At 40.2% G+C, this 15,475-nt stretch overlaps 1 protein-coding gene across 1 annotated transcript in view; it reads right to left on the reverse strand.

Annotated features, from left to right (window-relative positions):
• Nucleotides 1–15,475, reverse strand: part of cdc73 (cell division cycle 73, Paf1/RNA polymerase II complex component, homolog (S. cerevisiae)) — a 315,070-nt gene that overhangs the window by 228,059 nt on the left and 71,536 nt on the right. The window contains exons 8-9 of the mRNA XM_073063512.1: nt 12,530–12,628; nt 11,467–11,545 (exon numbers count right to left, since the gene is read on the reverse strand). Of these exons, the coding sequence (XP_072919613.1) occupies nt 11,467–11,545; nt 12,530–12,628 (178 nt within the window). The remainder of the gene's footprint in view (nt 1–11,466; nt 11,546–12,529; nt 12,629–15,475) is intronic.

The raw sequence follows: 15,475 nt of genomic DNA on the forward strand, positions 1-15,475 counted from the left end.
GATAGCACTTCATGCTCCCTCTTAGCGTTTGAGGAATTGCCTTGGCCATGTAATTGCTTTTTAGGAGCCATTTTTTCACAGGAACAAAGTAGTGAACGAATGAGACGCGAGGTGAACAATGCTCGAACAACGAGTGCTGGAACAGCACTTCCTGGTTTTCTCGATTCGCGGTTGGTTGAATTTGCGCATGCGGAACTCGCAGATAAGGAAAGCCGACTGTACTGCACTGAAACATTTAGGACAAATGGTGGATGCTAATGTTCCTGATCCACTTGACTTTCCACCTATTGTATCTCACTTTATACTTCTTTCCCACTCTCACAATATGGAGAGCATGTGCTACTGGCAAATTATAGTATCCTTTGGAAGAATCACAAACTATATGAGATGGAAATGAGTCAAAAACGCTAAAATTTGTTCAATGTGCTAAACACAAAGTACACTGCAGATGCTGTGGTCAAATCAAGACATACAAACAAGCTGGATGAACTCAGCAGGTCGGGTAGCATCCGTTGAAATGAGCAGTCAACGTTGCTGCCCGACCTGCTGAGTTCATCCAGTTTGTTTGTACGTCTTCTTCAATGTGCTTTTTTCTTTTCTTTTTTTTGGTGGTTCAGGCATGGGGAGTATGAGTCGGTGCCAGAGCCCAACTGAAGATGAGAGAGGGAGTAGAAAAGGAGCAAATTCAGTCAAAATTGTTCTTTTTTGACTGTGCAAGCATGGTAAGCAGAGACCTAAACTCAGCTGGAGCGGAGTGACCACTGTTGGACTATGCCAGGAGAGTGTGTGAAGGCTTTGGTTTAACAGGCTTCAGCATAAACAGGTGGAGTCACAGTTAACAAGAGGTAAGCCTTTTGTTAAATAAAAGTACACAGTAGTCAGGATGGAATGCTCTTCCTGTCAGATGTGGGAATTCAGGATACCTGACTGACTACATCTGCGGGAAGTGAACCAAACTTCAGCACCTGACTAACTGGGACAATGAGTTGGAGCTGAAGCTGGATGTACTCACGATCATTCGGGAGGCTGAGGGTATTATTGATGAGACTTTTGAAGAGGTGGTCACACCCAGAGTACTGGCTCTGGACAATAGATGACCACCAGGAGAGGTAAGGGGATTAAGAAATCAGTGCAGGGTTCCACTGTGGCCATTCCCCTCGGTAACAAGTATATCTCTTTGGATGCTGTTGGTGGGGGGGGGAATGACCCATCAGATCACAGCAACTGCAGCCAGGCTGGTGGGCACACTGAGGCTCAATAGAGAAGGGTATAGTCTGGCAGTGCAGTAATTATAGGGGACTTGATAGTTAGGAGGACAGAAGGAAATTCTCCGACCGCAAAAGAGATACCAGGATGGTGTGTTACCTCCAGGGTACTAGGGTCCATGATATATCGGGGCTGCTGTAGGATATTCTCAAGGGGGATGCTGCCTGGCCTGCTGCATTCCACCAGCATTTTGTATGGGTTGCTTGAATTTCCAGCATCTGCAGATTTCCTCATGTTGCATTTACCAATTTACAGAATTCGTGATTCTACTAACAGCAAAAAAGGAGAAAGTGATCCCAAAATCAAGAGCTGCTTTTCCATTCTGCAATTTATTTTTCAAGTGTGGATTCTCATAAATGAGTTATATCTGGAATATTTAACATGTTGTATAAAACAAATTGTTAACAATTTCACATGGGTTTTCTCCTCTGCATATATGCAAAAGCTCTTAACTAAAACATTTATTTCAAAATTACACTGCTGTTCTGAGATTTTCTATCTTTTCTATAATCAACGAGCAGAGGTGATTTAATTTTCACCGATGGTGTCTGACATTTCACAATCTTGCCTCACTCTCAACATAAATGAAGACCTTTTAAAAAATAAAATCCACGCAAGATCATTTCATCCCACTGCAAATGCATATAAATCTAACATGCTTATGCATTAACCAGAAGTCCTTTATGGAGAAATGAAACTGCTCTTGGGAGTGGCATAAATTTGGTGATAATGCACTGCAGTCCTGATTTTTTCTCAAGTGATAAAATATCTATTGACATAGAATGCATGTAACTAATGTGCTGATGCTTGTTAAGGACCAGCATGTTGACCAAGCCCATTCCTTTGAAATCTACAAAAAAAATTCTATCGTGATTATCTCATTCTACAGATAATTACCAGAGATAATTAGCTACCAAAATAAGTGCTTCTCCAACAAAAGTACTTGGAATCATTCTGAGTGACATACTGCCTAATTGTTCCAGATATGCAGGACCATCCAACCTGACACATTATAGTTGTTAGATATCAAGCAAGGCACAGCAGGCTTGCACTTAGTGAATGCCTCCTGTATCATGTGCTGAGACTCAACCCAAAATTTTAAATGCTTCTCATTGTCCGACATTTCAAAACTCTTCAAAGGTTTCAATAATCAAATAAAAAGTTTGACAATAATGTAAATAGTTAAAGTAATTAGCATCTTATATTCTCACAAACAACTTAAATCATGAAGTAAAATACATAAATTGCTTCCCCTTTTTCATGGGACTTCAATTCTCATACTAGCGAAAGCTGAAAATAAAACCATGACTACATTGTTAAGCCATTATCCCAATCATGACAGCACTGATTTGTCAGGAAAAATGAAATATGATCATTACTGAAACTAAAATAAATTTTTACCTCTACCCCTTCAATTAAGTTTGACCTTTGCATGATGAAAAATGTTCTTTCTAATCCAAATTTATTGACCAAAGCACTTCTGCATTTTTGAAGTAAGGTTTTATTTTGTAAGCGCAGAGTATAGATTTGATTGTAGAAGAATTCAGTGCCAATATTCAGATGGTTAATTTCTTTTGCCTTTCTCAAGTTATTGTCATAAAGAATGTTATAGCTTCTGCTTTTTAATATAAAAACACAAAACAACCAACTCCTTTCATCTGAAACTTGGACAAATCAAAGGTAGGAATCAAACTGCAGGTTTATAACCCTTCCTTACTGATTTTTTTTTTAAAGTTTATCAAAACACTAAATGGCAAGTTACAGAATTATTATAGCAGTTACTCACACAATTGCAATTCTGTAACTCGCCAATTAATGTATTTGAAGCTATTTCATAAGTAGATAACTCTCTGTAAAGTTGAAAACGTACAAGTTATCCATTCAAAACCTAAGAGGCATAAGAAAGCAAAAGCAATCACCATTATTTGAATTAACAAAATGAAACACAAGAAATGCCTGTAAATAGATCAGAAGCCATAAAATTGTAATTTTAATGGATATGAACTACAAAGATGAACAATAGCAGAGAATTTCTACACAAACAACATTACTACAAGTTATACATTTTTGGAAGTTGAAGTTCATGAATGGGAAGACATGGAGAAGGGCTTAATTTCATTATATATGGAAATTTTTCATAGAATCCATAACAGTAGAGCACAGGAACAGACCCTTTGGCCCATGACGTTGTGCCAAACTAATTAAATTAGTATTAAAACGTCCAAATAAACTAACCCTTTCATCACTATATAAGGAACATATTCCCCAATTTCCTGCACATTTATGTGCCAATCTAAAAGCCTCTTGAACATTTATTATAGTTGCCTCCACCATAACCCCTGCAGGCATATTCCAGACAATCATTACTCTGTGTGAAATATTTGCCCTACACGTCTGCTTTGAACTTGCACCCTCCCATTTTAAATGCATTCTCCCTGGTATTACACATTTTAACCCTAGTTAAAGGACACCAGCTGTCCACTCTACCTATGGCTCTCATTATTTTGGAAAATTCTTTTAGATGTCCCCTCAGCTTCTGCCGTTCCAAAGGAAACATACAAATTTGTCCAATCTCTCCTAATAACACATGGGCTTTAATTCAGATAGCATCCTGGGAAACTGGCACCCCTCCAAAGCCTGGAAATCCTTCCTATAATGGGGCAATCAGAATTGAATGCAATACTGAGATACGGCCTAACTAGTTTTATAGAACTACAACACAGCTTCCCAACTCTGGAACACAATACTTCACTTAATGAAGTTAAGCATTCCATATGCCTTCTTTACCACCTTATCAACTGATAATACAGTGGCATGCAAAAGTTTGGGCACCCTTGGTCAAAATTTCTGTTACTGTGAATAGCTAAGTGAGTAAAAGATGACCTGATTTCCAAAAGGCATAAAGTTAAAGATGACACATTTCTTTAATATTTTAAGCAAGATTACTTTTTTTATTTCCGTCTTTCACAGTTTCAAAAAAACAAAAAAGGAAAAGGGCCCGAAGCAAAAGTTTGGGCACCCTGCATGGTCAGTACTTAGTAACACCCCCTTTGGAAAGTATTACAGCTTGTAAACGCTTTCTGTAGCCAGCTAAGAGTCTTTCAATTCTTGTTTGGGGGATTTTCGCCCATTTTTCCTTGCAAAAGGCTTCCCGCTCTGTGAGATTCTTGGGCCATCTTGCATGCATTGCTCTTTTGAGGTCTATCCACAGATTTTCGATTATGTTTAGGTTGGGGGACTATGAGGGCCACAGCAAAACCATCAGCTTATGCCTCTTGAGGCAGTCCATGTGGATTTTGAGGTGTGTTTAGGATCATTATCCAGTTATAGAAGCCATCCTCTTTTCATCTTCAGCTTTTTTACAGATGGTGTGATGTCTGCTTCCAAAATTTGCTGGTATTTAATTGAATTCATTCTTCCCTCTACCAGTGAAATGTTCCCTGTGCCACTGGTTGCAACACAAGTCCAAAGCATGATTGCTCCACCCCCATGCTTAACAGTCGGAGAGGTGTTCTTTTCATGAAATTCTGCACCCTTTTTTCTCCAAACATACTTTGCTCATTGCAGCCAAGAAGTTCTATTTTAACTTCATCAGTCCACAGGACTTGTTTCCAAAATGCATCCGGCTTGTTTAGATATTCCTTTGCAAAATTCTGACGCTGAATTTTGTTCTGAGGATGCAGGAAAGGTTTTTTTCTGATGACTCTTCCATGAAGGTCATACTTGTGCAGGTGTGGCTGCAAGGTAGAACAGTGCATCACCAATCCAGAGTCTGCTAAATCTTCCTGAAGGTCTTTTGCAGTCAAACTGGGGTTTTGATTTGCCTTTCTAGCAATCCTACGAGCAGTTCTCTTGGGAAGTTTTCTTGGTCTTCCAGACCTCAACTTGACCCTCACTGTTCCTGTTAACTGCCATTTTTTAATTGCATTGCGAACTGAGGAAATGGCTACCTGAAAACGTTTTGCTATCTTCTTATAGCCTTCTCCTGCTTTGTGGGCGTCATTTATTTTAATTTTCAGAGTGCTAGGCAGCTGCTTAGAGGAGCCCATGGCTGCTGATTGGTGGGACAAGGTTTGAGGAGTCAGGGTATTTATAAAGCTTTGAAATTTGCATCACCTGGCCTTTCCTAATGATGACTGTGAACAAGCCATAGCCCTAACAAGCTAATTAACGTCTGAGACCTTGGTAAAAGTTATCTGAGAGCTCAAATCTCTTGGGATGCCCAAACTTTTGCATGGTGCTCATTTCCTTTTTCTCCCACTCTAAAATTGTACAAAACAAAAATAATACACTAATCTTGCTTAAAATGTTGAAAGGAATGTTTCATCATTAACTTTATGACTTTTGGAGATCAGTTCATCTTCTACTCACTTAACTATTCACAGTAACAGAAATTTTGACCAGGGGTGCCCCCTGCATGCCAATGTAGGTACTTTCAGGGACCCATGCACTTAGACCCCAAGGTCACTCCCCATATCAACACTGTTAAGGGTTGCCATTAATAGTATGCTGTCCTTTCACATTTGATCTCCTAAAGTACAGCATTTCACATTTCCTGGTTAAATTTCATCTACCATTTCTCCTCCTAAATTTGAAACTCATCTATATACTACTGTATCCTTTGCCAGTTTTCTACTGAATCCACAACACCACTAATATTCTTGTCAGCTGCAAACTTACTAACCCACCCATTTTTGCATGTGTGTGTGTGTGTATATGTCAAGTCACTTTTTATTGTCATTTTGACTATAACTGCTGGTACAGTACACAGTAAAAACGAGACAACGTTTTTCAGGACCATGGTGCTACATGAACAATACAAAACCTACACTGAACTACGTAAACCAACACAAAAACTACGCTAGACTACAGACCTACCCAGGACTGCATAAAGTACACAGAACAATGCAGGAATTACAATAAATAATAAACAAGACAATAGGCACAGCAGAGGGCAGTAGGTTGGTAGTCCGATAGCTTGGGGCAAAATCTGTTACATAAATAAACAGCTGAATGGCGGCGTCCGGGATTCCGTCCGTTTCTGTACTCCCGCTGAGTATTTCGTTGCCACAGATGTAGTCCAATTTAACGTCCATTGGAGAGCAGAATGGACATGAGAGCTGGCCGGCTAGGGCTTGCTTTTTTCCTGGCACGGACTCCTGCCCGCTTGCCTCGCTTCCGCTTCCTCGCACATCACTTACAATGTCCTCAACTCTGGCCACCGGCATCAGGCGACTCCGAGGACTGCAGGCCCGATTCCCTCAGCAAGCCGAGGTCACGCAATCTAACCAGCAGATTTTCATGAAGGCAATCTGTGTATTGTAGCAGTATCTGGCAATGGTAGATAGTCACTCTGTTATCTGTTGGCCTAAACCCTAATTGTGCCTTAAAATTAAATTAGAAAACTAAAGTAGCACCACATCCGAAAGGCCGCTGTTGCCGTGTGCCGCACCACCTGGGGGGGGGGGGGGGGGGGGGGTGTCTCACAAAAAGCAGAGATCCCAAGAGAAAACCACTAATCACAGATCTCCAGTTAGAATAAGCTCCTTGGACCACTACTCTCTGCCTTCTATGAGCAACTTGCTTACTGCCAATACACTGCTGCATTTAGAGCAGTAATGAAGGTCCTCCATCTCTGATGGTGTTCAGGAATTCCTTCATTATGTCAGAAGCTTCTCTACTGTCAGTCCTGCATGGAGAGTCAGGAATATCGTTGTCACTAATTCACCATTTCTCTCGACATCCAAGGTTCCCTTAGTTTGTCAGCCTCATCCATCCTTCTTACTACATATACAACAAATTCTGCCCCATTTAATCCTCTTGCAATAAGGAGGCCCCAGTCTATATTACAGAAGTTGAAGTCACCCATTACAACAACACTGTTATTTTTACACCTTTCTCTAATCTGCCAAGCTTGCTCTTCAATGCCCTCTTGACTATTGAGGGTGGGGGGGAGGGAGACTATTTATATGTCCCTGATAAATAGAGCAACTTCCCACTCACCCTTTTACCTCCTTCTCTAACTAAAAGATCGAAACCCTGTCCCTCTCTCAACCAAGTCTCTGTTACGGCCACAACATCATAAGTTCTGCTCCGGGGGTTTTAAACTAGATTGCAGGGGGAGGGGAACCAGAGTGTTAGAGCAGATAGTGAGGTGGAGAAGGATAAGGGTCATGCGAGGACTGCTTGTATAGACAGATATCAAAGGTTTGTACGTGATAGGGATAGGGATTCTGTAGTATCCCCAGAGTGACTGCACCATTCTTACTACTGAATTCTACCCATATGGACTCAGGATAAACTTTCCATTATGCCTTTTCTGAGTGATACTGTCCCTGATAAATAGAGCAACTTCCCACTCACCCTTTTACCTCCTTCTCTAACTAAAAGATCGAAACCCTGTCCCTCTCTCAACCAAGTCTCTGTTACGGCCACAACATCATAATTCCATGTGCTGACCTGTGCAAGTTCATCACTCTTACGCATTATAGTCCAAACATTAAAACACACACACGTCCACCCATCTATCCTATCATGCAGGTGCAAGGTAATCTCTTACTATCTTTCCTTTTGGTTAGTACTGAAGAAGGGTCTCGGCCCGAAACGTCAACAGCGCTTCTCCCTATAGATGCTGCCTGGCCTGCTGTGTTCTACCAGCATTTTGTGTGTGGTGTTGTTTGAATTTCCAGCATCTGCAGATTTCCTCGTGTTTGCAAGGTAATAGGCCTGTTTATACCCATCATGATGTAGAACAGTATAGCATAGTATAAAAGTTGCATCGGCTCACAATGTTTTGACCTACTCTTCCATCAATCTAACATTTCCCTCCTACAAAGTTCATAGCCCTTTCATCCATATGCCTATCTAAGAAAATCTTAGGTGTCCCTAATGTATTAGCCTCTACCACCACCCCTGGCTGCACATTCCAGGCATTTATCACTCTCTGTGCAAAACACTTACTTCTAACATCTCTGCTAAACTTTCCTACAATCACATAAAAGGATGTCCTCTGGTATTAGTCACTGCCACCCTGGGAAAAAGGCCCTGGCTGTCCACTCTGTCAATGCCTCTTATAATTTTATATAGCTCTATCAAGTCACTACTCATCCTCTTCTTCAATGGGGGAAAAAACCTAGCTCGATCAACCTTTCCTCATAAAGTAAGTTACCTAATCCAGAAAGCATCCTTGTTAATCTCCTCTGCACCCTCTCTAATGCTTCCACATCCAAACTGAACAGACTACTCCAAGTGTGGTCTAACCAGAGTTTTATGGAGCTGCAACTTTACCTTGCAGCTCTTGAACTCAATTATCCAACTAATTAAGGCCAACACACCATATGCCTTCTTAACCACCCTATCTTCAAGACCAGTGCCAGCAAACAATGTAGCGCCCTACAGACAGTTCACAGAACTAATTCTTTTACACTTCATCTTTCAAATATGATTCTACTACTAAACTGTGTGGAATTGGAACCTGTGAATTACATTTTGATGGTGTGTTCTTGGGCTGATAGAGCATTGCTGTCTCTGAAGACTTCGGTGAGCTTTGGAGTGGAGTGTGTGGCCTAGAGGCCTGGAGACAGGGTGCAAGCCCATTATCAACTCCATTGCTTCTCTCTTGATTGAGGCACCGAGCAAGGTCAAAGTCAATGAGGACGAGGGTGGAGGACAGGCAGGCATTCAGTGCTGTCTGCCTGCATTTGACCAGTCTTCCTCTCCCTCTCGCTAGCTACCATTGAAGGAAAGTACAGGGGTCTAGGGATTCACATTGTCTGAACCGATTGGCAAAACTGTGGACTCATTTTGGGGGGCTTTGAGCTTCATGTTCCATGTGCTCCTGGATTTTGATTATCTTCTTTTTGCTGTTTTTTGAGCGGTTTGATTGGGGTGATCAACGTGGACTGGGGATCTTTGGTGAAGAATGGCTCTGCAGCCAGCAGTGGACTAGTTGTGTTGCGCTAAACTGAAATGAACTAAACTATTGGACTCCTGGTTTGATGTTTGATATTCTACATGCTGCTCACTCACTTTTTGCCATTTACACAATTTTTTTCCCTGCCCATTGGATACTTGATGTTTTCTTGAACAGGTTCCATCGAGTTTCTTTGTTTGGTGGCTGCCTGCAGGAGGACGAATCTCAGAGTTGTATTCTGCGCACATACTTTGATAATGAATGTACTTTCAATCTTTGAACCTACATGGTAATTCGAGAGATCTATGGACTTGGATAGATCCAAGATCCCTCTGTGCTACCAAAAATTCTGCCATTAACCATGTACTCTCCCTTCAAATTCAACATTCCAAAGTGTATTACATGCACATGTACCACTACCATGAATGCTCACCGTATCCCTTCTCCTTTAGAATGCTAAGCAGTCACTCTGAGACACCATCCTAATGTCTCTTTTGTGGCCACAGAGTCTCCTCTCTGTTCCACTATCAAGTCTCCTATCACCACTGCTCTGACTAGCTTTACCCTTCCCTGCTGGGGCTCAGAGCCGGGCCAGTGGCACAGACTTGTCTGCTACTGCACCCCGACAGGTCATCCTCCCACCACCCAGCAATATCAGAAGGGATATTGTTGCTGTGAGGATAGGTCACAGGTGATCTTGCTCTGTCTGTCTCTTGCCTTTACCTCTCCTGGAGGCCAGCCAACAACCTGCATATTGTACTCTAAGTGTGATCACATTAAAACTCTTGTGTATGAAGCTCTCAGGATCCCAGACAATTCCAAGTACACCCAACTCCAGGTCCAGTTCTTTCAGATAGTCAGCAAGGAGCTACAGTGAGCATATTTCCCAGTGGTATTCTCCCTGATCTCCCTCATCCTGCAGGAAGAGTGTCCCACTGTCCTCACTGATATCCCACCTACTCTAAAAGGAACAATAATACTAACAAAAACCTCAACTGCACTTACCTGCTCAGCCTCATCTCACTGAAGCCTCCTGATACTCCTATTGCTAAATAATGCCACTGCAAAATAAGACTTTACTTAAACAGAAATCTCCATTCCCCAGTACCATTACAAGTCACGTACAATAACGAAAGGATACATCCAGGGATTTACCCATCCATGGGATTTAAAATGACTATTCTTTCTTATGACAAATATGTGCAATTGATTTCAGTTTGTAAATTTCATAAATTATTTTAAGTGCTAACTTTTGATGAATTTCTGTGCTTGTGCAAGACTAAGTTCTTTATAATTTTGACATTCTTTCTGCAACATACCCATAGGATTTACCTTTTGTTTATATATTCAATGCTGTGCAACCCTTATCTGGCAGCTCAAAGCAGAACTGCTATGTTTGAAACCTGCTGTAAAGGGGTGCAGTAATATCATTGTATCAATATCTGCTCCTGATAATAGAATAATTACTTTCTGCAAATGAAATATAAAATTTCTTAAATAAGCATAATTAATTTGGTACATTGATCTAGTCTGCACATAAACATCAGAACCTAATGTGCTAAATTCCTAAATATTATGAAAATATATTACTGCAAGATTTTTCTTCTGTATAATTCAGATTTCAATAATATTGTCTGTCAAAATAATGAACAAATCAGGAAGCCAAGTGCAAAATGGACAAAAAAGGAATAAAAAAATGGCTACGTATATGGCATCACAAGAAGTGTGTTATTTCATCTCATCCACTACAAGGCATTAAAACGATAAAGCAATTTTACTACAAATACAATATGCCTGGTTACATCCTGTCACATACATGTTTTGAGGGACTCATTAAACATTTTTGTACATTTCATTAAGTGCATGATTAATGAAAAAAGTCCAAGGCAGGCTTTTCTTGTCGTGTTGAGCATTAAGTACAATTATGAATGCAAATTATCATGGATTAGAGCTGGCTGACATGTCAACCATAACTAAAAGATCCTTGCAGCTTTTACACAATGTGAGTCATTCACATCATCTCCCTAAACTGTAAACAAACTATTTAATAATGCAATACTGAGCTGCAAATTAATACTTTAAAAGATTTCAGTTTTGTCAGCTTTTGAGCTGAATAGAGAATCTGTTGTATAACAATAGCTTTCTGACAATCACATGTTCACTGCTAATCCAACATACTGAATGCCTAAATATTGCTGAACTGTAAAGCAAAAGGTTCATTTGACAGCGAGGAAAACGAAGGGGAAAGCAAGTTATAATGGCCACATTGGAGAATAGTGCAAATTCACCTTCTTTCTTTGCGAATCTTTCCTGATCATATCTGTTGTATGCTGCTGGAATAGGTTGTTTATTTCTTAGAGCTGGGTCCTGCAAAATAAAAACAATAAAATATTTAATAATACAAGTACAAAAAGTGATTCTTAAATATAAATCTACAAGAAAAATGGAAAACATATGATGACCAGTATAAATGAGGACCACATGAATGTTTATTTAGGATTACATTTGTATATTAAAAATTTACCTGCTTGGATTTGCAAAAAATAGTTAAAGTACATTCATTATTTAACCAGATATAGAAATAACAGAACTTTGTGTATTTCCTGTGCCAAATCAGTTACTTGATTTGTTTTCCCGCTCTATTATAATTGTGATTTTGCACGTATTTTTTTACAGTTTGTGGCACATAAAGACAAGATAAAACAGTAGCAAAGGTAATTTGTTTCAAATGTCCCTATGAAAGAGCTGTACCATTTATTCCCACATCCTGACTTTTATTTCTAACATTGTAAGTCCTAAGCAAGTACAAGTGTGTTTGCCTTTGAAAGTTTTGATGGAACCTGTTTGCACAACATTTGCAAGTAAAATGCTGCTCCAGATGTTAATATGTGAATCAAAATTCTTCTCATTTCCCTTCTACCTTTGTCAGTTACCTAAATCTTTAAATTTTAATTCCCAACCCACTCACTGGAAGATATGAATTCCTCCCTCTTGGTCTTTTAAAACCTTTCTTAATTTTCTCACCTTAAAGAAAAACAATCTCTGCTTTTCATTCTTTCCATAAAATCACCTTTATCTGTGATACCATCTGACAAGCTTCCCACATGCCATCTTTAGGGCCTGAAATTATTCTTTAGGTTATCAAAACATTTTTTTTTAAATCCCACATGAATCTAGTTATACTTTGTCAACAATATTTCTTAAATCTCATCTTAAAACCAACTTCTTCACTGTGGATGCAAGAGATTGGCAATATCCAAGAAAAAGTCAGGAAAGAACTCTATAAGAAATAAATTTTATTCCCTCTCAGAAAGAGAAATGGTTAAAAACTACATTCAACTTTCTTCTTACCGGAGGTATTATGTTTTGTGGAGGTCTTTGTTCTGGTGCTCGACCTTCTTCCCGGGCTTTTACTGATTGTAAAATTGCAAATATGTTCTTGGAAAAGTTCTGTGGAAGAGTTAAATATAATCAGGATGAATAGATATTTTTTCACTAAATAAATACTGAATAACTTAATTGTATTTTTCATTTAAAATTGATGCTTCTGAAGAATATTTGACATAAAAGTATTTAAGCCTCAGCATAATTAAAATATAATCTGTATTTAATTATCTTTCAGAATGCTGCATACTGCCATCTTCTGTGTGGATATGGAATGGCAAAATGCATGTACTGACATTTGATCTAGAAGATGAAATTCTACTGACTTGGGCTAAATAAATGCATTAAAAGGAGCTGGAAGTATACACATGTTTAGAATTTTTTGGAAAAATTATCAAAAGTTGATAACTATAGAAAGCAATGGACTATAAGCAGCAAATTTGAGGTGGTTATCAGCACCAAGGGAATTTATCCATCAGCCTCTCAAAGAATGGAGGCAGCCTTAGACCCAATCGATTTAGGTTGAAACAAGTCACATATAGAAGACTAATTCAGTGACATCAATGCCTGTCTGACTCAAGTAATATGAAATAAGAATATTAATCTATAGCTGTATACTTCAGCATTTGAAAGGTCACCATGAAAATATAACACAAAAAAACATAGACCCTGAGCAATATGTCCTGCAAATTGATTGTGCAGATTCCCAGCAGTGCACAGCCACTGCAATCCAGTCTGTTGTTCCACAGATCAAACACTGAGAGCACTGATAGGAGAAGCCAGTCCCCGACCGTGCATGGACGTCACACTGCGCCGCCTCCGGCATCTCCAGGATGTATTCAAAACCTTCTTGAAAGATTCACAACAGCATCACAACTCCCCACTCCAGTCTTTGGTGAGAAATTTGGGTATTGAACCTGACTGTTCAGTAAAGTAAATAAAGTAGAAATTTGTGGCATAGAGGTGGCAATGAAGCATCGCGCATCAATTTTGGTTCAAAAGGAACTGTTCACCTAAATCAAACGGCAATTTTGTAGTGCATTTGAAGTACATATCCAAGTATAGTATTAAATAGAAGAATTAATATTTCCCCAGACCCCTACAAAGTTGTTTGCGTCCACTGCCAGACTCCCAAAAGAGGGACTCTCCTCTGGACTCAAGAAGAAATTGCTATGTGGACAGAGGAAAAGATTCCAGGATGTGCTCAAAGCCTTCTTTAAAGATATACAGTAGTCCTATGAAAACTTAGAAATTTCTGGCACATCACTGTTCAAAATAGAGAAGCATTCACAATTGTATTGAGAACCTTTAGTCTATGCATCAGGAATGTGCAGAAGCCCTAAGTAAACTGCAGAACAACTGCACCAAATAATAAGCTATCCAGTCTCATCAGGCATTTTCTGCCACATTTGCCATTCATAAAATGCTGTCTGATCTTCATCTAATAGACAAACACAATCTGCCTAAACTAGTAACACACTAACAATTGTACTACTTTTCGGCAATACGGAGTACACCATTTAAATAAAAACTGTCTAGTTTCAAAAAAGTATCTGAACCTCTGGGGTAATGCCTTCTACAAAAGCTATCTGGAGTCAGGTGCAAACACAAGGAAATCTGCAGATGCTGTAAATTCAAGCAACACACACAAAATGCTGGTGGAACACAGCAGGCCAGGCAGCATCCATAGGGAGAAGCACTGTTGACGTTTCCGGCTGAGACCCTTCGTCAGGACTAACTGAAAGGAAAGATAGTAAGAGATTTGAAAGTAGGAGGGGGTGGAGGAAATGCGAAATGATAGGAGTAGGCCGGAGGGGGGGTGGGGTGAAGCTGGGAGCCGGAAAGGTGATTGGCAAAAGGGATACAGAGCTGGAGAAGGGAAAGGATCATGGAATGGGAGGCCTAGGGAGAAAGAAAGGGGGAGGGGAGCACCAGAGGGAGATGGAGAACAGGCAGAATGATGGGCAGAGAGAGAGAAAAAAAAGAGGAGGGGGTAAAAAAAACTAAATATATCAGGGATGGGGCAAGAAGGGGAGGAGGGGAGGAGGGACATTAACGGAAGTTAGAGAAGTCAATGTTCATGCCATCAGGTTGGAGGCTACCCAGCCAGTATACAAGGTGTTGTTCCTCCAACCTGAGTGTGGCTTCATCTTGACAGTACAGGACGGTCAGGTGTTCCAATCAATGATATGAGATTGAACATGTGGGTTGCAGAGGTGCCTTGCCCTACTAAAAGGCACACAAAGTCAGGTTACTGACAGAGCCTGCTCCTCTCAAAAAACACCTGTTCATGTGCACCATGCTGCAATCAAAACTACTTTCAGATGAGCTCAGAAGAAGAATTATAGAGGTGCATGAAGCTGGAAAAGGCTACAACAGCATTTCTAAAGGCCTGAGTGTTCATCAGTCCACAGTATGAGAAACTGTCTACAAATGGAGTAAATTCAGTATAATTGCTACCCTCCCCAAGAGTAGGTGTCCTGCAAAGATCACACTAACAGCACAATGTGCAATGCTGAAGGAGGTGAAAAAGAACCCCAGGAGAACAGCAAAAGACCTGCAGAGTGGCAGGGAAGTAGAAGTGAGCGCCATTGCTAGTACTTGGGAGAAGCTGCTTTGGAAACTGAAAGTTCTGAAGTTAGATAAGTCAGTCACCTGGACCAGATGGACTACAGCTGAAGGTTCTAAAAGAGGTGGCTGAGGAGACTGTAGAGACATTAGTAATGATCTTTCAAGAATCACAAGATTCTGGTATGGTTCTGGAAGAGTGAAAAGTTGCAAATTCACTCCACTCTTCAAGAAGAGAGGGAGGTAAAAGAAAGGAAATTATAAGCCAGTTAGCTTGACTTCAGTAGTTGTGAAGATGTTGGAGTTGATTGTTGAGGTTGAGGTCCCAGGGTATTTGGAGGCACA

The sequence above is a fragment of the Hemitrygon akajei genome, chromosome 12 (genome assembly GCF_048418815.1).
Source record: "Hemitrygon akajei chromosome 12, sHemAka1.3, whole genome shotgun sequence".
Taxonomy (NCBI): domain Eukaryota; kingdom Metazoa; phylum Chordata; class Chondrichthyes; order Myliobatiformes; family Dasyatidae; genus Hemitrygon; species Hemitrygon akajei.